The following is a 26,807-nucleotide window of genomic DNA, read 5'->3' on the forward strand; positions in this document are numbered from 1 at the left end:
AGTACCTCGGGTTAAGAACTTTGCTTCAGGATGAGAACAGAAATTGTGTGGCAGCAGCAGGAGGCCCCATTAGCTAAAGTGGTACCTCAGGTTAAGAACAGACCTCCAGAACGAATTAGGTTCTTAACCCAAGGTACCACTGTACTATCTCTTAGGAAGTGGGGGCGCTGTCTAGATCCTAAGTCTTTACTTCAGTGGTGTCCAAACTTTTTTCAAAGAGGGCCAGGTTTGATGAAATGAAGGGCCGTGAGGGCTGACCAAAGGGCCAACCAAAGTTGTTGACCTTTTCTTTTTTTAAGGATTGAAGTTGTAGAGATTTTTTGGTGGGATTTTACCTCAGGAAATAAACTGCTACAGAGGTCGGATTAAACCGACTGGCGGGTCAGATTAGGCCCCCGAAATGGACATGCCTGCTTTACTTGGACTTCGCATGACTCTTTATTTGCAAGGATGAAGAGAGAGAGAAACACACACCAGACAACACAGATGCACGTCCCAATTCTCAGGAAGATTTTTATGCAATTGATACAACAGCATGGAGGAGTAGGATGGGGGGGTGGAATTGGTTTTTTCTCTCCCGTGTGTGTGTGTGTGCATTTTGTTCCTTTTATTAAAAAATGAAAGAAAAAAAGGAGAAATCCAGCTACAGGAAGCTCTACCTTCTCTTCCCCCCACAGCCCCTTGCCACCCCACCCCCCAAAAACCCACCCTCCGTGACTTGACTCCCCCACAAGTTCAACCCCACAGCCTTGGCCATATTACACAAGACATATTACATATTTATAAATATAAACCCCACCCACATGGAGACAGGGGGACGGAGGAAAGGGGGAGGCCCCACCCTCTTTTCGCATTTATGTTACAGCACATGAACCTGGGGTGGGGGGGAGGGGCAGGGAGGGAGGGAAGGGCAGGAGAGAAATGGAACAGGCTGTGGGGGGAGAGCCAAAAGGGGAGTGGGGCAAGGAGAGAAGAGGAGCTGCTAACTATACCCAGATCATCTCGACTAGACAGGGCCCCCCGCTGTGGTCCTTCTGCCCAGGCAGGTCAAGACTGCAGCTCACAAGAACAGTTTCACAATGGATACCAAATGCCGGCGGGGCTTGCCAACCAAACCAACAGCCATATTTTGTTAAAAAAAAAGAAAAACAGTAAGCCACGCAAGGAGAGCGGTTGCCTAACCGGACCTTCCCGGGCTGGAAGGAACCTCTTTGCTTTTTGCCCTTCCTGCAAGCCACGTGTGTGTGTCGGAACGAGGGAGAACCCAACTGGCCTGTCCCTGGGCCTGTCCAATTCAACAATGAGGAGAAGGCTAAGTCCCAGCCAACTGGACCCTGTTTTGCGTCCTGCCCATCTGCGGGCGCGAAAAATGCTCAGTCGTCGCCCTCCTCGTCGCCCTCCTCGCTGGAGTCGGAGTTGGCCGGCATCATGGGGTCGTCGTCGAGCAAGGAGAAGTCCCGCTCCGAGCTGGCGTAGCCCTGAGACAAGTCGTCCATCTCGTCTTCCTCGTCGTCCTCGTCCACGGCCTGTGGGTGGCCCAGGTGCAAGGCACCCGTGGCGTAGCCGGGGTGGCCCAGGCCAGGGTGGAGCAGGGCTGCGGCAGCGGAGGACGAGGCGGCGGAGGCTGAGGCGGCAGCGGCGGCAGTCGAAAAGGGCATGTACTGTAAGGGAGAGCCGTGGGCCGTGCTGGCCTGGAAGTGGGCATGGTGCAAGGAGAGGGGCCCCGCGGCGCCCAGCTGGACCCGCCCGGCACCCATCAGAGCCATCATGTTGGAAAACTCCATGGGGGTCTGGCGGCCCCGCTTCTGGGCACTCTCGGCCCCAACTGGTCCGGGAAGGAGGCGGTTCATGGTGGGATCAGGCAGGAAGCTCTAGGGAAGAAAGAAAATACAACATTGCGTTGCAGGGGGCGGAACTAGGGGGCCCTTTGCATCCCTTCCAACTCCACAGTTCTACGATTCTAACACTTGGATGAAGCAAAATCTAGTAGGCTATTCCCTTCCCTTCCATCTTTATTGCCTGCCTCAAACTGTCTTCACGCGTGCCATTTGTAGGGCATGTCTCTATACAGATCACCAGGGAGAATGCAATACTTCCTCATACTGGTATTTATTTATTTATTTATTTAAAAGCATAAAGGAAAACTGTGAAGGGCATGAGTTTTTTCAGCTGCCATTTTTAACGGCAAATAAAATCAAGACTCAAAACTGAGAGTATAGAGAAGCTCAATTTTAAGTGACCAGTGTTTCAACAGATCAATCGTTATCTGTTTGGACTATATGTTGGCCTCACATTATTACTGAACGGCTATAGAAAGAAACCAGAAGCCTTTTTTGCTAGCTATAATAGGACAGGAAATTCCAGATAATGCAATAAAGAAACCAGTGGTTGTTTAAATTAATAGAGTATGCTGAACTTGCCATTATGATGGCCAAAGAAATACAGAAAGACAGTGATAAGTGAGTGGGAACAACTAGAAAGGTATTTAAAACAGAGTGGTATAAATATAAATCTACAAGCAGGGATTGATTTATGAGCACCAGCAAACAAAACAGAGTTAAGAATAGAGGGGGGAAGAGGGGAATTCCAAGGAGTTGTAGCAAACCAAAGAGGGTAAGATAGGATGCCAAGATAGGTTGGGAAGTCCATGAATAGTCAGAGAGGAGAGGAGGAATGTATGAAAACAAATCTAATCAAATGTGATCAAAAACTGCATGCATGCATAAATAATATAGAAAGACGTTTAATGCACCCATACACATTTGTTTTTGGCTCTTGCAAGTGCAGCATGACAGTGTCTTGAATGAGGATCAGGTTCTGGGGGTAGCGCATATACACAAAACTGCGTATACTCACACCTATATAAGCAACCTTACCTTCCTGAGTTCTGTGCTGAGCGGGCATTGCCCGCCAAGTATTCCAGAGTATCTCTGTTAAGCGAGGTGGAGAGATTAAAAGCTACTTCCATGCCTGCGCAAAAAGTGCTTTTAAGCTCGCCGCCTTCTGTGCATTTGTGTGATTTCAACCGTGTAATCACGCCCAAGTTGCTATTGCACTGCATATGCTGAAAGCTTTGCAAATCAGCAACTTGTTTTGCTTGGCTCGAGAAGCTGACTGGGCCACTGCAAAGAGCAAGAGGGAACACCTGTGGTTTAATCACCTTCTTGCCGTTAGCAGAGATGCTGGCTGCCTGCATCCGCTCCAGACCCATCAGGCAGGCCGGCTCTATCGGAACAGGCTTGGGAAAGCGAGGCCACCTGTGCTTCCGCCGCTCCTCCATGTACTGGCGAGAGGAAAAAAGAGATAAGAGTTAGTCGCTGTCCCGTGGAGCTAGGGTGGGCCACGTGTCTCTGAACCAGAGATCCAGAAAAGGTTTGTTTCAGTTGTTTTGTACAAAACAAGGCTCTCGTCTACAGATTGCTTTCAGAAAGAGGGCATTGTAATCTGTACTAGGATCCCCTATGCTGACGGGAAGCAATAATCCGTAGGCAGAGAGAGCACAAACAGGGAAATCTCAAGGAGTTCAAATCCATGAGCATCGGGACAGTCTTAACATCTCAGGTCACCGTGAGGATAAATGGGAGCAAAGGAGAGAACAGACACTTGTGCTACCCTGAGATTATTAGAAGATATACCGTATTTTTCGCTCTATAGGACACACTTTTTCCCCTTCAAAAATGAAGGGGAAATGTGTGTGCGTCCTATGGAACGAAGACGCCATGGCCCCGCAACCCTCGCCCGGCTGGAGAGGTGACGCGCGGCTATGGCAGGAGCCTCTATAGCTGCGTGTCACCTCTCCAGTCGGGAGAACGCGCGCGGGGCAAAGGAAGCCCCCCGTGACCCTCTCCAGGCTGGAGAGGTGACGCGCGGCTATGGCAGGAGCCTCTCCGCTGCGCCTTTCCGCTGCTCCCTGACCTGCTCTTTGGGGCTGGTGGTGGGCTTCCCCCCGCCAGCCCCAAAGAGCAGGTCGAAAGGAACCTGAAGCCTGGAGAGCAAGAGGGGTCGGTGCACACCGACTCCTCTCGCTCTCTAGGCTTCCAAGGTAGCCGCCTGAACACACCTTAAACGACACCTTGTTTTAGAGCAGGAAAACAAGAGGGGGAAAATTCTCCCCCTCCCTGCGCAGCGCCTCCTGCTGCTTCGCTGAAGGGGCGCTGGGCAGAGAGGGGGAGAATTTTTTTTCCTTGTTCTCCCCCCTCTAAAACAAGGTGCGTCCTATGGTGCGAAAAATAAGGTAAATGATAATACAGTCGTACTTTGGAAGCCAAATGCCTTGCGAGTCGAACGTTTTGGCTCCCGAACGCCACAAACCCGCAAGTGAATGCTCCGGTTTGCGAATGTTCTTTGGAAGCTGAACATCCGACGCGGCTTCCGATTGCGTGCAGGAAGCTCCTGCAGCCAATCGGAAGTCTCGCCTTGGTTATCTAACGTTTTGGAAGTCGAACGGACTTCCGGAACGGATTCCGTTTGGCTTCCAAGGTACAACTGTAATAAGTGAGTAAATATCCCAGTCAAGGAAACCAGAAATGGACATGCCGAATGTTGACTGGGGGGCCTGGCACCCGAAGTTGGAATGAAAAGGTGTTTGAGAGGCTTAACATCCAAGGAGCCCTACCTAGGGCCATAGTTCAGCTGCAAAGCAAAAGGTGCCAGGTTCAATCCTCAGTATCCCCAGGTTGGCTGGGAGAAACTCCTGTCTAAAGCCCTGGAGAGCTCTTGCCAGTCAGTGTGGACAAAGCTGAATGAGATGCAGGGGTCTGGACTCGGTAAAAGGCAGAAGCTTGCTATGTTCCTGGAGTTCTTAGTACTATCATTTGGGCACCAGATAGACAATTTCCCCCGGCTTTTAAGAACTGTGAATGAAAGCGTTCTTTCATTGATGAAAATCCTCTTTGATTTTACCATGTATTCAAAATACCTGCTGCTGATGAATCTGCATGCATTGTTGTTTTTATCAATGGTCCTTTTTGTTTCTTACTGCTGCCATGCCACTCTTGGGGACAGAAAACTATGTTGAGCGTGGAACAAATGGGAACATAGGAAGCTGCCTTTGACCAGGGACCACCGGGATCCTCCAGTTCAGTACAATCCATACTAATTGGCAGCGGCTGCCCAGGAATTCAAGACAGGGGAGATCTCTACTTGGAAATGATGGGGACTGAACCTGTGACTTCTGTATGCAAGGCAGATGCCCTACCACTCAGCTAGGGGGCCCTCCCTTGTTCACTGGGGCAGGGAACGTGAAGGTCTGAAAAACCCGGAAGCAGGAGAAGGAGGAGGAGGTGGGTCTGCAAACACTCACCGCCAAGAAGCGAGGGTCGACAGCGTACTCTGGGTGGGCCTGCAGCCACACCTCAAGGTCAGCTCGCCGGGGGGCTGCGTCACCCACCAAAAGTGTCCCGTCAGTCTTGTTCACCACTGGGATACGGGCCTCGAGGTCGATATCGGGGCCTCTCAGCGCCTCCAGACACTGCAGCTCCAGCTGAGACCCGAGAGAGATGGTAAGATGGGAAAGAAAAAGGGAGGCTGCCCCACCAAAACATTTCCCTCCGCTCCCCGTGCTCTGGAGGCTCCCATCTCTTACCTCCACCATCTTTTTGCTGCTCTTCTTTTGGGTGAGAGCGGGGCGGTCGCGCATCGTGCCGTTGGGGACCAGCTTGTGCTTCTGGAAGGTCAGCTTGATTCCCTCTTCCTAGGGACAGCACGAGAGGTTAGGCCAAGGATGGGGAAATGCTGAATTGAGGATGAAGCTGAGGGACTATGCAGAATTAGATAAACTAACAAGAAGGATTCGAAACCTGCGGGACCAGAGATTCTCAGAAGACGGGAGTAAATTTACGGACTATTTGAAAAGTAATTGTGATGAACAGATCATGCTAGTAGGTTTGCAAGAAGTTTTGTAAGGTGAATTATTTGAAATATTGCAAAAAAGACAATGAGAGTTATTAGTTAAGGATAATTAAAGGTAATATGGAATTAAGAAATGCATAATAAGTGATAAAGTAAGGGAAATCATCAGAGGCGTTGACGGAAGTCCAAAAATATTGTATAAGCTGAGAAGTTATGTTGTATGAACACAGGAATTAATATGTTAAAAAATTAATAAAAATGTATATATAAAAAAAGGATGGGGAAATGCTTTTGACCCAAGGACGGCACTTATGATGGGGCCAGGTATGGGATTAAATCTGCTTTAATGAAAAGGGAGGTAGGCAAAGACAACCTCACAGCTTCCTCTGCAGTAAAACTGTCTCCTCCATCCCTATCTCCTGGCCAACTGTGGGAAGGATCCTGATGCTTCTTACACTTTGCGACTGTAATCTTATGAATGCGTTTCAACATAGCCTGTAAGCAACCTTGTAAGAATTGGGATCCCTGTATGAGACAGCTGTATATTCCTGCATTGCAGGGGCTTTGGACTAGATGAGCCCCAGGGTCCTTTCCAACTCTTTAATTCTTTGATTACAGGAAGTACTTTCAACCCACCACTCGAAATTCCCATCTATACTGAGCATCAAGGATGTAACAAATGTTGGAAATGTAAAGAAAAAGAGGGTACATTCTATCATATGTGGTGGGAGTGTAAGAAAGTAAAAAGCTTTTGGGAAATGATATATAATGAATTGAAGAAAATGTTTAAGTACACTTTTGTTAAGAAACCAGAAGCGTTTTTACTTGGTATTATAGGGAATGAGATAAATAAGAAAGAAAGGAAGCTATTTTTATATGCAGGGACTGCAGCAAGAATACTGATGGCTCAGAAATGGAAGCAAGAGGAGCTACCTACATTAGAAGAATGGAGAATGAAGATGACGGACTATGCAGAACTTGATAGACTGACGGGAAGGATCCGAAATCGACGAGATCAGAGATTTATAGAAGACTGGGAAAAGTTTACAGAGTACATGCACAAACTAAGTGAAAATCAAATAACGCTTGTAAGCTTTAATGAAGCTCTGTAAGAAGAAATGTTAGAATATGAGTAAAATAAGACTTAATTTATAAAAATAATAGAAGTAAGGTTTTAGAAATGTGTAAGAAATTAAGAAGGGAAGGAGTATCAGTCAAGTTGAGGAAAGTCAAAAAAGAGAATGGATATAAAAAAGATGTATGAACTGTATAAATTTTATATTGGAAAAATGGAATAAAAATTATTTATATAAAAAATAAAAAAATATATATACTGAGCGTCAACAGAAAGCAAGGCTATTTCTCCGACGCTTCCTCCACTGACGCTTCCCTAAAATGGAGTACCTTTGAGCATTAGATCAGAGGGAATTGACACACCTCCCCCAAAATATTAAGTATGAAGAAAACCGGCCACTTCAGTTTCGTATGCTGTGAAATCAACCAAGAAAACCTCTCCTGCGTTTGACATATCTGGACTGCAAAGGAGGGCTTGGCTACATCTTCACCCTTGGCAAACCCCCTGGGAAGAGACTGATAATGGCTCCTTTTTCAAGTGGGAAAGCGAGGCCAAACTAGTATGAGGCCCAAGGCAGAGACCAGGGCAAAAGCAAGGCCTGCTTCCCTAAAGGAGCTTCCCCAACCTGGTGCCCCTCCAGATGCTGCTGAACAGCATCTCCCACCAGGTCACGGAGAATGGGAGTTATTGTAGACCAGTGTTTCCCAAACGTGCATCTCCAGCTGTTGTTGGACTACAACTCCCATCATCCCTAGCTAGCAAGACAAGTGGTCAAGGATGATGGGAACTGTAGTCCGAAAACAGCTGGAGACCAGTTTGGGAAACACTGCCGTAGACCAACATCTGGAGAGCACTAGGTTGGCAAAGCATCTGTTTACTGTATTTTAATTTTTTAAAAAATCTGATTTCAATATTTCACTTCTCTTTCATTACACTGATCCTTTACCAACAGTTTTGTTTTTGTTTTTTTAAAAAAAGGCCGTACAACGGAGGTGCCTCAGTGCAAAAAAGTGAAATTGCTTCATCCATCTCCGGACCAAAGCCTCGGCTCTGATCAGGGGAGATTCGGTATTAGCATGGCAAGTCATCACAGGCAAATCTCCCTGGCGTATGTCACCAGCCTGAACATCAGGCGGATGGACATTGGCTGCTCTGCCACCCTCAGCCCAGCTGTCACTCACATCTTTGATCTGCACGGTAAACTCCTTCTCTTGCCCACTGTGCCGGAGGCGGGTGAAGGAGGCGGCCCCTTCTTCTTGCGACGCCAGGGGGCAGATGTGGGGGATGGGAGAGCTGGTGTACTCCCCGTGCAGGCGGGGGAGGCCTTCTCCCTGCATGAGGCAGGATCCCACCTGGCCCTGCTGCGCTGTCGGCCATTTCCCAGAGAGCACGGCTTGACATACCAAGTCGATGCGGTTGATGAGCACTCGGTCCTGGCAGAAGGAAGAGAACAAGAGGCCGTCAGGACTGACCACAGGCAGAGCACATCCTCCAGGTTCACTCTGGCACTCCTCCATCTGGAAACTGGGTCATTCCAAACCCCCCTCCCTTTCCCTTTTAGGGACAGAAGCCCATTTAAATAATTATCTAGGGGATAAGGGTTCATCAATAAAAACCTGGTTATGTTTAGAATGATACTGCATAGGGAAATGTTCCCTGATACCAAGATGAGAGATTCTATGGAATGCAGATAGAGATAATTCATAAGAATAATGATCTGTTCTGACTTTGATGGAAGCGTACAGTAGACGAGCCTTCTTGTGTTTTGGCTCATTTTCCTCTTTTTTCCCTTTCTTTTTTCTTGTTCTCCCCCCCTTTCCTTTTTCTTTTTTCTTCTCCATAATGGCTTATATTCTATGCCATGTACTTTGCTATTTTTTGTAGTTTTTTTTTAGCTTTTTCCATTATGATTCTTAAAGATTTTTCTTTTGTAATTTTGGTTGTTTATATTTATCTGTATTTGTTTAAAGCAAAATAAAAGTATTTTTTTTTAAAGTAAAAAAAGCCCATTTCTTATTACTGAGCTATATTTTCTTATCGTGCCTCATTGCTGATCTTCACAAGCCGCTCTGGGATCAGTCTGTGGATAATTATTTCTTATAGAAACTTATGAAAATATCGGTTTCTTTCACAACCTTAGAACAGCTTCCGGAGAATGGCAGATTATTTGGCACTGGCAGACTTGGGAGGGCTGTGTACAAGTTGTGCTGAAAGGAACCCAAATCTGCTTGGCAGGGGATAGAATTTGTGAAACTGGGGTACCACCACTAAGAAGGCCCTCTCTCTCATAACCAGTTGCTGCATCTCAGACTCAGGTTCACAAAACAAAGGTTTTAAAAAGAGAGGTCTGCTGACTGGGGGTCCCCAACAGAATGCCAAACAAACACGGGGTTTAAGTGAAAACTAGGCCTTTGTTGCTACAAGCGGACGCAGGGACAGTTTCCTGAAAAATGAGAAGACAACTGCAACGGTGTACAAATAAGCAGCGCTCTTGTACAAGTCTGGTCACAAGAATGCATTCTATAGCAGTTATAACCCATTTCAACAAATCTAAGACAATCGGCAATCTTTTCGCTCCTCTGAATCGTGCTCCCCAACTTTCACATTTTAATAATGTATTACTGAACTTAAGGACAATGAACAATAACTCTTTAGTAAGCATGCATTCATCAACATCTTCATTCATTAGCTGTCTACATTGTTCAGTTCACCCTTATTCAATAGTTTAAGATTAAATGTAACTGCAATGCCTAGCTGAGTTCTTGCATTCCTCCAGGGCGCCAGAGTACTGGTTGCTATGGTTATTATCTTTAAACTGAGTCCCCCCTCCCCACGGGGAAGGGTTAGTGCAAGTTCACACAGTTATGCCAAGATAAAAACTACCAAGAAAATGGAGTCTTTGAGAAAATGCGGCTTTTGAGTTTTCTCCTTCATTCACATGGACAAGCTGGGACAGTGTGTTCCTTTTGGTACCCTGACCCTAAGTCGTGTAGGACAAATGTGGGGAACCTTTAGCCTGCCAGATGTTGCTGAACTACACTCTCTGGGCCACTGACCAAGCTTCTTGGGGCTGATGGGAGTTGTAGTTTAGCAACATCTGGGAGGACGGAAGGTTCCCCACTCCTTGGCCTAAGGTTTTAAAAAGACAAATGCCAGTGCTTTGAACTGGGAACCGCTGAAAAAGATGTGCGAGCATTCAGTTAGATACTTTCCCACTGACTGGTCCACTTCCAACAGCCTAAAAAACAACACGGGAACGGCCATGACCGGATAGTTCAGTTGGTTAGTGTGTGGTGCTGGTAACACCAAGGTTGCAGGTTCAATCCCCACAAGGGACAGCGGCATATTCTTGCATTTCAGGGGGTTGGACTAGCCTATGCTAGTTCCTACACCCCCTCACCTCCTCCCCCCACACTCTGATATTTTCAGCCAGGCAAGCAGGAAAACAATGCTAGAGTCCAAAGACACATTCCAGCCAGGGAAAAGACACTTAAAAGAGGATGTGAGCTGGGGAAGAGTCCCTATGGGCCAGAGAAGAGGGGCCTGGAGTGCTGTACAGCTTGGCTCTTCGGCCTGAGATTCCCTCATCCATGCCCTGGACCCCTGGCGATCCAATTCGGGATGCACTTAGATGGAGCTTGTCCCCCACTGCAGCACAGCTTACAGAGCCACAAACCACCTCCCTCCTGTTACCTTTGGCCACTCGTGGGCCCGCTGGCGCTCCTGCAACAGCAGGTCAGAGGCGCTGGGCTGTGGGGAGTTGCCCTCGTGGGAGGTGGGCAGAGAGAGAAGCGACGACTCTTCCTCCTCAAACAGCTTCCCGCCACAAGAGGCCTCTTCGCCTGGCAGGGAAGAAGACGGGGGGGGGGGCGGGGGGAGAGGGGGGAGAAAGAGCCTGAGAGGTGCCGCCGTGGAGAAACACATAGTGAAAACAGGCAGAGATGTCAACCTACACAAAGCCTGGTTGAGGGGCTTTTTTTTGTGCTGCCTGAAGATAGGAACGCTCTTTACCTAGAGGAGACGGTGCAATAGCTGGAATGAAAAAGCATGGGGCCACCCCCTAGCAAGGCATGCCATTTTAGGGGGATAAACGTTAACCTTTGCACGTTTCCGCAGCGAGTGGTCTTTCAAATATGTTTTGGATTCAAATCTGCTATTATTTTTGTGACTGGACAATATTTAGCTTGGTATGCCTGCATTTGATGAAGAAGCACATAAAACTGCTTTTGGGAAACCAAAAAATGTTAATTTGACCTTCTGAAGATCCCAGGTGATAATAAAAATAATTTTAATATTGTAAACTGCAAGTACTTGGCAATCATTTGTAACGATTCACACACGTTTTACTTGCCAAGCAAAACTAAATTACCTTCATTTAGCCAAAATATATTTTGAATACCCAAGTTGTGCTTCCCGATTTTCCCTCGTTTTGGAAATTTGAGAGTGGAAAAATCCGACACGCTGTAACGCCCCCAGGAAGGACGCATGCAGGGCGACTGTGGCATGCAATCGTTTCTGAAAGGGTCTGAGCGCAAATAAGAAGCCACCTTCGCTGGTCTGGGTCTGTGCCTAAACAGAAGACCACTGGGGACCCTTCTGTACACCCATCTTGATTTCCACAATGGAAGAACAGGTGGGGATTCACATATTCCAGTGGAGAATCACAGAATCATAGTGTTGGAATAGACCACAAGGGCCATCGAGTCCAACCCCCTGCCAAGCAGGAAACACCATCAGAGCACTCCTGACATATGGTTGTCAAGCCTCTGCTTAAAGACCTCCAAAGAAGGAGACTCCACCACACTCCGAGAAGTCAGAGGAGAAAAGGGGGGCAGAAAACCCCTTGGGAAAATTCCTCACCATCGCTATCATCTGAGCACCCCGAAGTAGAAGAACAAGACGAAGAAGCGGAGATCTTGCTGAGGTCCAGCTCAGAGTCCGAGTCGTCCACCGATTCAACTTTAATGGGGAGGGCCGTGGGCTGCTGTCGCGGAGTGGGGAGCTCATGCAAGGGCGGCGGCAAGAGCAGGGGGGCAGGAGGAGCGGCCGCTGTCACCACGGCAGCCCCAGAAAGAGGCAGCCCCAAAGGCTGTGGCGGGGGAGGCGGCGGGGGTGGCGGCGGCAGCGTCCCTGTGCTCCCCGCCCGACTGTGCATGTGGTTGAGTCGAGCGGCCAAGAAGGAGAAGTCCGGGTCCTGCATGATGGTGGCGTCGGTCTGGCTGAGGCCGTGGCGGGCCACGCCACGCAGCAACTCTCCGTCGTGGCGCCCGCATTGCCACCAGGGAGGCATCTCGGGGCCCGGGGGCTGGCAGAGGGCGAGGCGCTCTTCCAAGAGCGGGTGGCACAGGACTTGCTCCCGCAGGCGCCGCAGGAGGTCAATGCGGTACAGGGTGCGCGAGGCCCTCTCCTCCGTGATGGGCTCAATGAAGAGGGTCGGGTCTGGAGACTCTGGGAGGGAGAAGGGGGAAGGATGTACTAATTAACAAGAGGGAGGCACATGGACGGATGCTCCCGCCAGCTCATGCTAAAGTAGGGATTACATGACTTCATTTTGGGGAGATGATCTATAATGAACTGAAAAAAGTGTTTAAATACACCTTCCCGAAGAAACCAGAGGCCTTTCTCCTGGGCATGGTCAACCAACAGGTACATAAGGACAGGACATTTTTTATGTATGCTACAACAGCAGCAAGAATGCTCATCGCACAGTATTGGAAGACACGGGAACTACCCACGCTGGAAGAATGGCAGATGAAAGTCATCGACTATATGGAGTTGGCAGAAATGACTGGCAGAATCAGAGACCAGGGAGAAGAGACGGTGAAGGAAGATTGGAGGAGGTTTAAAGATTATTTACAGAAATACTATAAGATAATGAATGTTTGATGACACCAGATTGAATGCAAAAGGTTATTAGTAAAAAGTTTAATGATTAAGAAAGATTAAATATTTTAAGATATAAGGAAATGTAATTATATGATAATAAAATTATGACAAAAATTAAATTAAGACAGAGGGAAGGAATTTGCTGATAGAACATAAGATTTGGAATACAGAAAAGGAAGGTCTGTGGAGGTCGGAGACACAGGTTAATGCTAAGAATATAATGAGGATAAAAATTGTTTCTATTTTTTCTTTTTCATATTTTCTTATTGTTTTGTGTTTATATGTTAGGTTATTGTATTTTTCGGGGTTTTTTGCTGTATTGTCTTTTGTTTTTGTTGTTATATATCTATTGTAAAACCCAATAAAATATTTAAAAAATAATAATACATGACTTCATTTTATTGAATTTTATGTATGGCGTACATGTGCTAAAAAACCAATGGAATTGAGATTTAACCTTTTCGTTTTATCCACCTGGCAATTCAAGACATTGGCATTTACTGCTGTATTTTCTTCTCCAAAAACAGTGGTACCTTGGCTCCTGGACAAATCAGCTCCCGAACGTCGCAAACCCGGAAGTGTTTTGGTTTGCGAACTTTTTTGGAAACCGAATGTCTGTTTCGGCTGTTGGCATTGTTTCCGGGGCCAATCGGAAGCCGCGCCTTGGTTTGCGAACGTTTTGAAAGTCAAACGGACTTCCAGAATGGATTCAGTTTGGGAACCAAGGTACCACTGTAGGTGAAAACTCAAAAAGGGAAAGGAGAAAAGGAGGGGTGGTCAGCTGAGCCCAGAGAGTAGCATGCCAGAAGTGCCTGCAGCTCAGCAGGAGAGCGTCTGCCTCGCATGCAGAAGGGACTAGGTTCAATCCCTGGCTTCTCCAGGTAGGGCTGGGGTTTCCCCTGCCTTAAATCCTAGGGAGCCAGGCCACTGTGTAATAATAAATAATAATAATAATAATTTATTATTTATACCCCGCCCATCTGACTGGGTTTCCCCAGCCACTCTGGGCGGCTTCCAACAGAACACTAAAATACAATAACCTATTAAACATTAAAAGCTTCCCTAAACAGGGCTGCCTTCAGATGTCTTCTAAAAGTTTGGTAGTTATTTTTCTCTTTGACATCTGGTGGGAGGGCGTTCCACAGGGCAGGTGCCACTACCGAGAAGGCCCTCTGCCTGGTTCCCTGTAACTTGGCTTCTCGCAGCGAGGGAACCGCCAGAAGGCCTTTGGCGCTGGACCTCAGTGTCCGGGCAGAACGATGGAGGTGGAGACATTCCTTCAGATATACTGGACCAACAATACTGATGTATATACCGTATTTTTCGCCCTATAGGATGCACTTTTTCCCCTCCAAAAATGAAGGGGAAATGTGTGTGCGTCCTATGGGGTGAATGCAGGCTTTCGCTGAAGCCTGGAGAGCGAGGGGGGGGGGTCGGTGCGCACCGACCCCTCTCGCTCTCCAGGCTTCAGGAAGCTATCCGCTAGCCGTGGGAGACGCAGCTCTCCCACGGCTAGCGGAGAGCTTGCCGGCACCCAGAAGCACGCCCCAAGCTTCGGATTTCGCGCAGTCCTCCGCTAGCCGTGGGAGAGCTGTGCGAAGTCACGCAGCTCTCCCATGGCTTGCGGATAGCAGCCTGTTCTGGGGGCTGGGGTCGGGGGAGGCTCGGGCTTCCCCCGCCCCAGCCCCGCACCTGGGGGGAAAATAAATTTCCCCCCCCCCTTTATTTTCCCCCCAAAAAACTAGGTGCGTCCTATGGGGCGAAAAATACGGTATATACTGATATATACAGTACCAACAATACTGATCTGACTCGGTGTAAGACAGTTTCCAATGTTGCTATGGAAGCCCTGGTGGGGGATGGAGGTGGGTCGGCAACACAAACGGGCAAGGACTATGAAGGAGCTGGAAGGAAGAAGAGACTATACCCACAGCTGACCTCCCACTCACCATCCACAGAAACAACTGCACATTCCTGTAGGCCAAGAGATGGCAAGGAAGGCAGATGAACGCTGATTGGACCAGCCACTCTATAGTTTACATCTCAGCCTTGTGCCCTCTGGCTGTCTTTGGAACTCCAACTCCCATCAGGCTTGGCCAGCCTGATCAATGGCCAATGCGGAGGGCTGGACACTTCCCACCCACCACGGCCCCCAGGTACTAACCATCGCTTGCTGCGGGAGGCAGCCGGCACACTTGCCGGCACATGGCCACGAAGCCGTGGAAATACTTGGCGAGGCTCTCGTCCGTCTTCTTCTCCAGCCGGGCCATGGCCCGGAAGCGGCCCCAGTGGAAGCGCATGGTGTCTGGGTCGTACTCCACCCCGAACGTGGAGACGACGCGGTAGAAGTCGGATTGCTCTCGGCGTGTCCACCTTTGGAGGAGAGGCAGGGTTAGAATCATAGAGTTGGAATAAACCACAGGGGCCAACATATGGTTGTCAAGCCTCTGCTTAAAGACCTCCAAAGAAGGAGACTCCACCACACTTCTTGGCAGCAAATTCCACTGTCGAACAGCTCTTGCTGTCAGGAAGTTCTTCCTAATGTTTAGGTGGAATCTTCTTTCTTGTAGTTTGGATCCATTGCTCCGTGTCCGCTTCTCTGGAGCAGCAGAAAACAACCTTTCTCCCTCCTCTATGTGACATCCTTTTATATATTTGAACATGGCTATCATATCACCCCTTAACCTCCTCTTCTCCAGGCTAAACATGCCCAGCTCCCTTAGCCGTTCCTCATAAGGCATCATTTCCAGGCCTTTGACCATTTTGGTTGCCCTCCTCTGGACACGTTCCAGTTTGTCAGTGTCCTTCTTGAACACTGGGATTGGGGAAGAGCAAACCCGCTAGATGTCTTCATAGGAGAACTTCTAACCAAATCGATCCCAAGTCTCCTTCCCCTTCCTAAGCCAATGGCTGGCTGATGCAGGGGCGGGGCTAAGCAACCACTTCCTGGTTCACCAATCAGGACGATCAGACCACACTGGCAGGTACCAGGGACAGGTGTTCCCGCCCCCCCCAAAAAATGCCCATTGGTGATCCCACACTTTTAGAACTCCCATCCTGTGAGTTCCATTCTGCCCTCATGCTCTCCCCATTTTGACAAAGGCCACTGAAAATATCTCTCTCTTCTAGTATTTTTACTGAATATTCTTTTTATGGATAATCCCTGATGGTTTTCAACAGTTCATCCTAATGCACGCTTGAGGTTTTTTAAAAAATAAAAATAACAATGGGTGGATTTGGTATTTTTAAACTTTTTTTATTGTTTTATGTCTTTTTCTTGTTGCCTTGGAAGGATTGGCACCCTAAAAAGTAGGGTAGAAAGTAAAGGGTTATAGCCAAGGTTAATTTTTCTCAGAGTTGACCATTAAAATTAATGGATGTTCAATAGGTCTACTCATGAGTAGGCTTTCCCTGGCCAAGAATATAACCCAAAGGTATACCACCTAATTCTGATTTTTATTTTTTTGCTTATATGCAAATCCATCCAATCAACCAACCAACCGACACTCTAGCGGGGTAACCCTAAACATGATTATTCAGAAGCAAGTCCCAACCAACTCAATGGAAGCTACTCCTTAGTATATGTGCTTAGCACTGAACCTTAAGATTTACTTAACTGGGTGTGGCAGTCCTACTAAACAGAATGTCCCCATCATCTTCATGAAGTAACGCTACGCCTGTTTCAGGGGCCCTGAGCATTTCTGCCTCTGGAACTGGGGGTCACCTCAGCCCAGGCTACTGCGAAGACGTGCCCCTCGGTGGCCTCGCAGCCAAGCCCAGAGCTTTTACCTCTGCTGCTTCTCTCGCCGCACCATCTCCTTCAGCTTGAATGCGGCCTCACAGCGCCGCCGCCGCCGGTCCCCTCGTTCCGCCGCCTCCATCTTGAGCTGCTCGCGTTTGTAGCTCCTCTGGAAGGCGGTGATCAGCCTTCGCAAGCGAGCCGTGATGGCCGAGGCTGGGGGCCAGAACAGGTTCCCCGGCTGACCTGAAGGGAAGGCGCAAGCTGCGTCACAGAAATTCCTGTCCCCCTTGGCACCACAGCTGACACACAGCTAGTACCCCCCTCCAAAGCACTGTTTCCATCGACTCCTTTGACAAGCACTTTCAGCCAGCAAGTATTTACCTTCTTCACCGTCCACCACAGATATTTCCTCATCCATCATCATCAGTGGGTCACCCTGCGGCAGAGAGACTGGTGTCAGAAATAAGGGCCATTATTCTGACTAGATACTCCAACCATAGAGGGGCCACACCCAGAACATACCACCAAAATGAAAAAGAGACCCACCCCTCCTTAAAAATATATATCCCTTTTTAAAAATCAAGCTCCTAATACAAATTCTTGGTGGCCTTCCATCAACAGGCAAAATCTGTTTCATTTTAATGTCTGGCCTACTGGGCTGATTTGTTTGGTATGTGCTATTCTGCATTCGAAACAGTATTTCCAATTTAATTTTGCTGCAATTTTTACCTGCTCTTATCTGATTTTGTTGTCGTGTTGCTTACTTGTTTGGGTGTATAATACATGTAACCAATAACTTAATGTTAACTTAATATCTATAGAATATACACGGGGGTGGGGGGAGAATAGATTTCTTTTTACTTTTTTTAAAGGAAGTTTGTGGGCACATCGAAATTTTTGAACACCAACAGCACTGGTCATTCCTCTCCTCCCCGAAGGAGAAGAAAGTGAACCCAGAAATGCGCTTCCTTTTTCAAAAGGACCCAGTAGAGTTAATTTGAGCCTTGAAAAGCACATAGAGCTGAAAGAGGAAGTGGGGCAGAGTGTCACTCTTCCCACTTCCCCTCTGGGAGAAAAAGGTAGCCACCACCACCAGTTTAAGACTAACGGGGCTGTAGAGCCTTTGCGAGAAGCTGGGAACTAGATGAAGGGGGCGACATGGAGCAACAATTGTGGCTCCCATACTGCGCTGGCTCCGGATCTCACCTCATCATCCGGCTCCTTGGCAGGGCCTCCCACTGGTTTGTACTCCGGGTCCTCGCAGTCCTTGTCGAAATCAACCCTGCCAGCAAAAGAGGGGAGAGAACTGGTTCGTCATTTCCGCTTCAATCTCACCTCTCCCCCAATCCCTTTCATACAGACACACCTCAGGTCTTGCTGCGAGAAGCAAGCTGAACTCACTGGCACCCGGTGCCTCGGTATTAGCATGGCAAGTCATCATAGGTGTGTGCTTCTTCAGGCCCCCCCTCCCCCCGCACCAGCTACTCACCCCTCTCCCACATCCAGGCGATGCTCGGCGGCGATGGCCTTTTCGTCAGGGCGACCAGCCTTCTCCAGGAAGCAGAGCGCAGGATCCGCTCTCATGGTGTTGTACTTCTCGTAGCCTGAAAGGGGTGCCAGAGGGATGAGAGATTTCGGGGTTTGCCTGCACCCAATCTCAGAGAAGATCCACGGACCTTAGATTCAATACTGTCATCTTTACTTAATCATATTAAATAAAGTATTTTTCCGTGTATAAGACTAGGCTTTTCCCCTAAAAAATAATGTCAAAAATTAGAGGGCTTCTTATATAAATGGGGGCATCTGATAGACAGAAAAATACAGTACTTTAAATGCGCAATTACCGTATTTTTTGCTCTATAAGACTCACTTTTTCCCTCCTAAAAAGTAAGGGGAAATGTGTGTGCGTCTTATGGAGCGAATGCAGGCTGTGCAGCTATCCCAGAAGCCAGAACAGCAAGAGGGATTGCTGCTTTCACTGCGCAGCGATCCCTCTTGCTGTTCTGGCTTCTGAGATTCAGAATATTTTTTTTTCTTGTTTTCCTCCTCCAAAAACTAGGTGCGTCTTGTGGTCTGGTGCGTCTTATAGAGCGAAAAATACGGTATTTTGATGGATCTCCTCCAAGCATCACTAATGTTGAGAGTTACCCATATATTTCGTATGATCACAGAATCGAAGAGTTGGAAGGGAACCAAACGTAAAACTCCCTACCCAACCTATTGGTTCTCAAGGCGTACAGCACATGCTCATCACTCCATAAACATTGAATTACTTTCCCTTGGTATAATAGGGTTCATGTTTTGTAACCTTGTCTTGTTTAACCGTCATGTCTATGTTATGAATAGTTCCAGCCGCTACCTTCCATGTGTTCACATACCTGTGGTTTGTTTGTTTCGGTGTTATTTTATGTCTCTGTTTGACAGTGATATATCACTGCATATGGACTATGTTTATTGTCACCAGATCCTGTTTGGTTTTGCAGAATCTTGCATAACCTTTTCTTTTTTGAAAATTAAGAAAAATGGAAAACAAATGCCACACACCAACTTTGAAAGGAAGGACGTGGCCTACAGAATTTTAATGGAGGGGGTGAGAATGCTGGGAATTAACCTGCTATCAGGCAAGACACTGAACAGGAAGGGCTGTAGCAGAACTGTAGAGCACAATCCTAACCCGAACATCTAAATAAATGAGGGCTATAGTTTAGTGGTAGAGCAGCTGTTTAATTTCTGGCATCTCCAGGTAGGGCTGTTTCAACTATAGTGATCTAAATGAACCTATCGTCTTGATAGCCTTCATATGCTACTGTGAGCGCAGCTCAAAAGAGGATGTGACCTCAGATTCCTTCCCCAGAATGGTACTGCAGCAGCACCTACCATGTTTGAAGACCCCAAGGAGCAAAGACTTGTCAGCTTCTGTATCCCACCAGGCTGTGGGGACCTCTGCTTGGTCCACCAGTGGGAACCACATGTCGATTTCACTGCAGGATCAAACGACATTTGGGAAGGGGGTGCAGCAAAGGCAGGAGGGAAGAGGAAGAGAAAAAAACACGAGAGAGAAAAAACAAAGCGTCAGAGGCAGCCGAGTTCACGGAAATGTAATGTTCTATGGGAACAGATGCAATTAGAAGTTCATAGAGAACAGGAAGTGGGGTGGATGTGATCAGTCCTGGAATAGTGAACATAAAAACATTGGCTTTAAGAGGGATGTCACATTTTGTTTTTACAGGTAAATTCATGGAGGGGAAGGCTATCAATAGCTACCACTATGGGAATCACAAGAGAGAGTGCTGTTGCACTCAGTTTGTTGCTTGTAGGCTTCCCATGGTTGGTGACTGGGAGAATGAGATGCTGTACTAGATGGTTATGGGTTCAAGCCTCAAGTTGGGCAAAAGATTCCTGCATTGAAGGGGGCTGGACTAGATGACCCTTGGGGTCCCTCTTCCAGCTCTACAATTCTATTCTTCTTCTTATCTGCTTACAGCCCTATCTGTAAACAAGGATGCTAGGAAGCTACAGCTCTCATTCCAGGGATGGGTTTCAGCCATGAAACTCACTAGGGGATCATCTTTCAGCCTGCCCTGCCCCGCAGAGCTGTTGTGTGAAGATAAGCACAGTTGCGGAAGACACATGCAGGCTACTCTAAAAGCTGCTGAAGAGGAAAGGCAGGGTTTTTAAAAAACACCCCCCAATGCAACTTATGAATAAGTAAATGAAATATTACCTGGAAATAGTGCCTGCCAAAACTTTCTCGGCTTGGTCCCCGATCACCTCCTGGCGCAGGTAATACAGCATACGGACACGTAGGAGAACTCTGGGGAGAGAACAAGGACTTTAAGTGGGGAAAGACAGGGGGAAAGAACTGTGCACCCTTTGCTAGCTATACCTGACAATATCAAAGACTCTGCCCTTGTTATCTCTCTCCTAGGGAACTGGAAGAGGACAGTGATCATCTTTTTTTTTTGTTGTTGTTCCAGTCTGAACACATATGGATTGCAGTCTGGGGGCAGGGAGGTGGAATACACATGCTAAAGATTGGAGAAAAATCGTAAGCTTCCTGCAGGCAGAAAAAAAAATCAGAAGAGAAAGGGCAATGGGGACAGCACTACCACTAATACTCATTAGATTTATTCAGCGCCTTCCTCAGAAAAAAAAGTCTGAAAGTGCCTAGCAGAGCCATAAAAGTATACCAAACTCAAATTCAAAAATGAAAGCAAGGAAGAAATACAATATAGCGGAACTATTTACTAAAAAAGCTCATCAAACCAATGCTATAAAAAGGGCGAATTCTACACACACACGATTAAAAGATGGACACTACAAACGGGGTGGAAATTAACCACCAAAAGTCTGGGGAAACAGGAATGTCTTAGGCTGCCACCTAAAAGCTGATTGCGAAGCCACCAGGTGCATTTTCCCTAGAGGGGAGCAACCCCTGAGAAATCACGTCATGTTACCACTCTCCACACCAACTTAGATCTACGGTCGTACCTTGGATCCCGAGCGCCCTGGAACTCAGACGTTTTGGCTGCCAAACGCCGCAAACCCAGAAGTGAGTGTTCTGGTTTGCAAACGTTCTTTTGGAAGCCGAACGTCCGACGGGGCTTCTGATTGGCTGCAGCCAATTGCTTCCTGCAGCCAATCAGAAGCCGCGATTTGGTTTTCAAACATTTTGCAAGTCGAACGGATTTCTGGAACGGATTCCATTCGATTTCCAAAGTACGACTGTATGCAATTGTGTTTTTTTGGAATGGACTGCAGCCGGCCACATCCTGAGAAACCAAGCAGTTCGCAAAGCTATAGCTTTGGGGATGGGAGCAAAGTACCTGCAACTATTTCTCTACCACAGTGGCGCTGTGATGGGGCTTCTCTCTATCCCGAAGGAACAGTTAGAATGGGTTTGGGAGTTAAAGTGGGGGAAGGGACCTGCTCTCTCTAGCTGCACTGGTGTGTCAAAAAAAGAATCCCTTTGCATCCCATCCCATCCTTACTTGTTGCATTGGTGCTTGAGGTGCTTCTTGTAGCCCTCATCCTGGAAGAGGGTGTCGGGGTTGTACTTGCGGATCCATTCGGCTTTCTGGACGTCAAAAGTGGTCTGGGACTTGACCTTCTTCCCTTTGCGGCCTCGTGGGACTGGGATGGACAGGCCTGCCCGAGGAACAGGAAGTGAGCTCAGAGCAGGGGCATGGCTCTCTAGGTATAACATGGAACCAGTGCAATAGGGATTAGGGTCACCCCAGATTTTCCATCGTATCTCGAGCTCAAACATATTTCAAAAAAGAACCCATGCACACTGCCACCCAAGCAGAAGAGACAGAAAGAACCTCCCCGACTCCCGCAAAGCCATCCATATCCCCCCTCCCCAAGAGTCCCGCCATCTTGAATTTGCCAGCATCCTTGAATTTGCTTCTTCCCTCGCCCAAACAACCCACATCTTGCAATATCCCAAGACAGTGGCAATGTAAAATGACAGGCCCGGCTTGGCCAAGCCCTTCACGACAACGGAGAGAGAAATTAAAGGAGGCTTACCGGAGTGGTTCTGTAGTTCCTTGGCTTTGCCGTTCTCAACCGGGCTGATGAGATCCCAGATGAACCCCTTGATGTTCTCGTCGCCCCGGTAGTGCATCAGGCAGTAGACGAGGATGGCCCGGCAGATGGTCTCCACGTCCCGTTCAGACATGCGTCTCTTGAACCGTCCATGCGACAGGATTTCCCGCCAGCGGCCCCAGCTGTCAGGGAAAATGGGCAAAGTCAGAGCCGTTCCCTTGCTTTGTCTTTTGTCATGACTAAGGATGAGCAAGTAAAATCCTCAATGATACGTTGGGCAATACATACTGGTCATAATGGGGGAATGACAATAAAGATATTATTATTATTATTATTATTATTATTATTATTATTATTATTTACACATGGGAAGCATGGGAACAATTGCGGAATATGGATATAAAATTTACAGCATGTTACAGTCTGAGAGAAAATTATATGAAAATGTTATCTTGATGAAGAAGAAGAAGAAGAAGAGTTTGGATTTGATATCCCGCCTTTCACTCCCTTTCAGGAGTCTCAAAGCGGCTAACATTCTCCTTTCCCTTCCTCCCCCACAACAAACACTCTGTGAGGTGAGTGGGGCTGAGAGACTGTGACTGGCCCAAGGTCACCCAGCAGCTGCATGTGGAGGAGCGGAGACGCGAACCCGGTTACCCAGATTACGTGACTACCGCTCTTAACCACTACACCACACTGGCTCTCAATGATGATATCTAACACCAAGTAAATTGGCAAAAATGTATAAATCTAAATCATGTAAGTGTTGGAAATGTAAAGAGAAAGAAGGCTCTTTTTATCATATGTGGTGGTCTTGTAGTAAGGTTAAAGCTTACTGGGAAATGATACATAATAAATGAAAAGGGTGTTTAAAATAACCTTTGTAAAAAAACAACAACCCAGAAGCTTTTCTTTTGGGAATTATAGGGATAGAACTACCTAAAATGTATAGAAACTTATTCATGTATGCTACCTACAGAGGCAAGAATGCTACTTGCCCCAAAATGGAAAGAAGCAGAAGTCCCAGAAAAGGAAGAATGGATACAAAAACTTATGGAATACACAGAAATAAAGAAACTTACCAGAAGAAAAAGTAATCAAGATAATAAACTTTTTATAAAAGAATGGAAATGGTTTATTGAATAGTTACAGATAAATTGTACACAGATAAGATCACTGGCAGGATTATTGTAATAACCTGCAGTTTTATAAGAGTATATATTTAAAATAGATGAATAAATGAGCAAATTAAGTTAATTTGGATATGCAGAGGATATTAAAAATGAATTTAAGGAACCGCAGAAAGAGGGAGAAGGAAGTCAAGTTTTGAAATGTTAAAATGATTGTAAAAGTAGTGAAATGTACAGAACTAGTGAAATGTATAAACTTGAAAAGTATAAATAAAATTTGAAAAACTGGAGGTGGGGGGGGGGAGAGAGAGGGGGGGGGGGAGGAAGGAAGGAAGGAAGGAAGGAAGGAAGGAAGGAAGCATTCCCTTGCTCGCCAGGAACTGCAGACCTATGCATGCTCACCTGAGATTAAGTCCTGTAGAACACAGCGGCACTTACTCCTGAGTAAGCATGCAGAGAACTGCCCTGTGTTGTAAGCTGATCGCTGCTTCTAAAGTGGATTTATAAAAGAGTCCACCTGCCCCATAAACCCCAGAAACACATTGCCCGTACGCTGGCGAGTTTTCACCCACAACCAACAAAATCTTCCCCGTGCCACATACCCATAGACTAGCAGTTGTTTCTCCACCTGGAAGCAGTCCGTGCGCCCGTAGGAGTGGTGGAGCGGGTGGTGGTGGCGGTCGTGGCGCCGCGAGCGCGGCCGGTCGTCGTCGTCGCTCTCCAGGTCGGAGAACTCCACCAGGTCGTCGTCCTTCAGGGTGCTGAAGTGGCGTGTCTGCTTGCGCACGCGGGGGGTGTCAATCACCAGGTTGTTCTGCGGAGGGGAGAGAGGAGGAAGCCTTAGGCTGGTCTACCAAAGCACCAACCCCTCCCACGGGTAAATGCCCAAATCCCCTGCCTTCATCAAGATATGTGAAGGCTGGACCGCCTTCTTTTATTGTGGAGGCAGCAGGGAGCATTTATTTCATTACATCTGCTCAACAACCAATGCTAATTTCTCCCACTCTTATTTCAAAGCTATTTTTGCCTTTTTATCAAAAAGGCACCTGGCCCAATTTGGTTGCTGATAAATATTGCTGCAGACTTTTGTGAAATCATGGTCTTTCCAATGAGTAGCTCCGGTCCAGGTTTGTAAATTGTCTTCCTTTAAATGTTGTGAGGATCCTACACCCTTTAAAATGTGGGGGTTTTTTTGGGGGGGGGTTACTGGGTTGTTTTTATTTTATTTTGATTATGCATTTTATGGTTTTATATTTTGATTTTATTCTGTGAACCGCCCTGAGACTTTCAGGTTTGGGTGTTATATTATTATTATTAGTAGTAGTAGTAGTAGTAGTAGTAAATAAATAAATAATAATAATAATAATAATAATAATAATAATAATAATAATAATAATAATTTAAGACAGGCTGAGGGTTGGGGAAGGAAATATAATTCACTAAAAAAAAAAAAGTACACCATGCCTCAGAATGTGAAGTGTGTTGTGAAGTCCTCATGTTACTAATGCAGCCAATCAAAGCCTGAATTAACAATGGGGCAGGCTCTTTCCCCTCCCAAGCCCATTCCTCAACACACCTTGCTGTTGAGCATATCCAGGTCCAAGTCTGCCTTCTTGGCCCACTTCTGCCAGAAGTTGGGGTCGTCCAAGGCGATGTCCGTCCTATTTTCTGAGGCCACAAAGCTCGCCTGGGAGAGGAGGACACACATATATTTAAAAACAAGAATAATATAGTTTTATTTCTTCCATACAGAAAGTTATATTTGTTACGTCAACAATTATATTCCAGTTGAGAGGAGAATAATTTTTTTTAAGGATTTATGGGGATAGGGTTGGCTGTCCTACTGTAACATGACATGCACCCTTAGTGAGCATAACATCTCTACTATGGAACCTGGCAGGTTTGGTTTAGTTTTAAAACAAGGCAAATGGGTTTCTATGCTTCATGGCTTGGGTGGGAGTGAGTCAGCCAGGAACACACAATGTAAAACATTAAGAGCCTCCTGGATCAGATTATTAAGTTCAGCACCCTGTTCTCAAAAGTGGCCAGCCAGATACCCGAAGAAAACCCACAAGCAAGAAGAATCTGAGTACAAACAAGCAAATGATGATGATGATGATGTGCCCTTTCCCCTCCAGTGGTTTCCAGCAACTGGAAGACGCTTTCCTTTTCACTTCTTCAGCAAAGCCTCCCCTCCATCAATCTCCAATTCCCCTAAACGAAAAAGGAGGAGGAGGTAGCTAAAGAGCAATTACCTTGGCAAAGGTGGAGCCCTTCCCTTCGCTCTCAATGGTGATAGTGGTCGTCCGCCGCAGCAGAATCTGGTCAATGTCCTCTTCGCAGAACTTGGAGCCCTCGTCGTCCTCTTCCATGATGGCAGCATAGGCTCCCTTCCGCAGCAGGTCTTCGATCTCCTTCTTTGAAAACTGCTGGATCTGAGAGGGGAACAGGAGGCAACGACAAAGGGGGCGGGGAGATTAGAAGACCATCTTCTCTGACCTGCCTTGGAACGGAAGCAGGAATCATTCTATCAGGCTCTGCTGAAAAGCTCAACTCAAATCAGGAGAAGCCACCTTCCTCTGAAAAATTTCTGTTCCAGCTGGTTAAGATTAAGAACTACTATGTAACTTCAAGAATTGGAGTCTGAGGTTAAGCCCTGCCTTGCCTTCCTCTCCCCTTTTCCCTGTGTGTCGTGCCTTTTAGACAATAAGCCTACAGGTAGCGAAGGTTTTGCTTTATTGTACGCAAAGTGCTCTGAAAGCCTTTCTGGCTGAAGTATGGGATGCAAATGCTCTAAACTTTGTACTGCTTTTGATATTTTCTTATATTGCTGTACTTGCAAACGTGCAGTGGGTTTTTCTTTTTTAAATCAGAGGATGGTGAGCATGACTGTTTACGACTGAATGAAGAAATACACAAAATTATATTATGCAAAGCCACCAGAGCAGAATATGGACAATTGTGATACTCTGCTCTTCACCACCATTACCCAGTCTAAAAAGCAGAGTGGGATGATGCACAGAAATGGAAATAAGTTTCCAATGAAGGAGGAATGGCTTTTAAAAGTTATGGACTATGCGGAAATGGAAAAGCTGACAGCAATATTAAGAGATCAAAATGACAAACTTTTTATACAATGAACAGAGGCCTTTTTTGGACTATTTGGAAAAGCACCTGGAACAAATGAAATCGCAGGGAGAATTTGAGATAGCAGCAGCAGGATAAAAATTATAAAGGGGATGAGGGGGGGGATTTTGGTAATAGATGAGAATCTGATATATAACGCAGAAGAAAAGAGTTTGAATAAAAACACTGTGGGGGTGGGAAGTCAGTACATGAAACAATGCAACTAAACAGTTGAAGTCAGTTCGTAAAAAACGGGAAATTCAATAAAAACTATATTGGAAAAAAGCAGTGTGATGCAACTAGCTAGAATAGATGCTTCTTCGGGGTGGGAGGGGAGGAAGGTGGGCAGGGGGAAGGCTCCCAATTGGGCACACATTCCTAGAGAAACTTCAGCCTAGATCTGCAAATCCCCACATTTGCAAGTTCACCCAGGACTGCCTCTCCACCCACT

General features: G+C 46.9%; 1 protein-coding gene across 4 annotated transcripts in view; it reads right to left on the reverse strand.

The window, feature by feature from the left end:
- Nucleotides 1-487: 487 nt before the first annotated feature.
- The window catches only part of CHD8 (chromodomain helicase DNA binding protein 8), a 70,537-nt gene continuing 44,217 nt past the window's right edge, over nucleotides 488-26,807 (reverse strand). For 3 of the 4 annotated variants that reach the window (XM_083409997.1, XM_083409998.1, XM_083409999.1), the window contains 19 exons: nucleotides 25,486-25,665; nucleotides 24,807-24,917; nucleotides 23,833-24,044; nucleotides 22,083-22,282; nucleotides 21,545-21,746; nucleotides 20,278-20,367; nucleotides 19,431-19,534; nucleotides 18,043-18,157; nucleotides 17,760-17,835; nucleotides 16,935-16,989; nucleotides 16,601-16,796; nucleotides 14,976-15,184; nucleotides 11,786-12,373; nucleotides 10,619-10,767; nucleotides 8,107-8,358; nucleotides 5,585-5,692; nucleotides 5,303-5,482; nucleotides 3,161-3,283; nucleotides 488-1,871 (listed from right to left, as the gene is read on the reverse strand). In XM_083409997.1, the coding sequence (XP_083266123.1) occupies nucleotides 1,374-1,871; nucleotides 3,161-3,283; nucleotides 5,303-5,482; nucleotides 5,585-5,692; nucleotides 8,107-8,358; nucleotides 10,619-10,767; nucleotides 11,786-12,373; nucleotides 14,976-15,184; nucleotides 16,601-16,796; nucleotides 16,935-16,989; nucleotides 17,760-17,835; nucleotides 18,043-18,157; nucleotides 19,431-19,534; nucleotides 20,278-20,367; nucleotides 21,545-21,746; nucleotides 22,083-22,282; nucleotides 23,833-24,044; nucleotides 24,807-24,917; nucleotides 25,486-25,665 (3,648 nt within the window). In that variant the 3' untranslated portion in view covers nucleotides 488-1,373. The remainder of the gene's footprint in view (nucleotides 1,872-3,160; nucleotides 3,284-5,302; nucleotides 5,483-5,584; nucleotides 5,693-8,106; nucleotides 8,359-10,618; nucleotides 10,768-11,785; nucleotides 12,374-14,975; nucleotides 15,185-16,600; nucleotides 16,797-16,934; nucleotides 16,990-17,759; nucleotides 17,836-18,042; nucleotides 18,158-19,430; nucleotides 19,535-20,277; nucleotides 20,368-21,544; nucleotides 21,747-22,082; nucleotides 22,283-23,832; nucleotides 24,045-24,806; nucleotides 24,918-25,485; nucleotides 25,666-26,807) is intronic. The other variant, XM_083410000.1, reaches the window with a different exon arrangement.

The sequence above is a fragment of the Podarcis tiliguerta genome (assembly GCF_965153285.1).
Source record: "Podarcis tiliguerta genome assembly, chromosome: 13".
Lineage (NCBI taxonomy): Eukaryota > Metazoa > Chordata > Lepidosauria > Squamata > Lacertidae > Podarcis > Podarcis tiliguerta.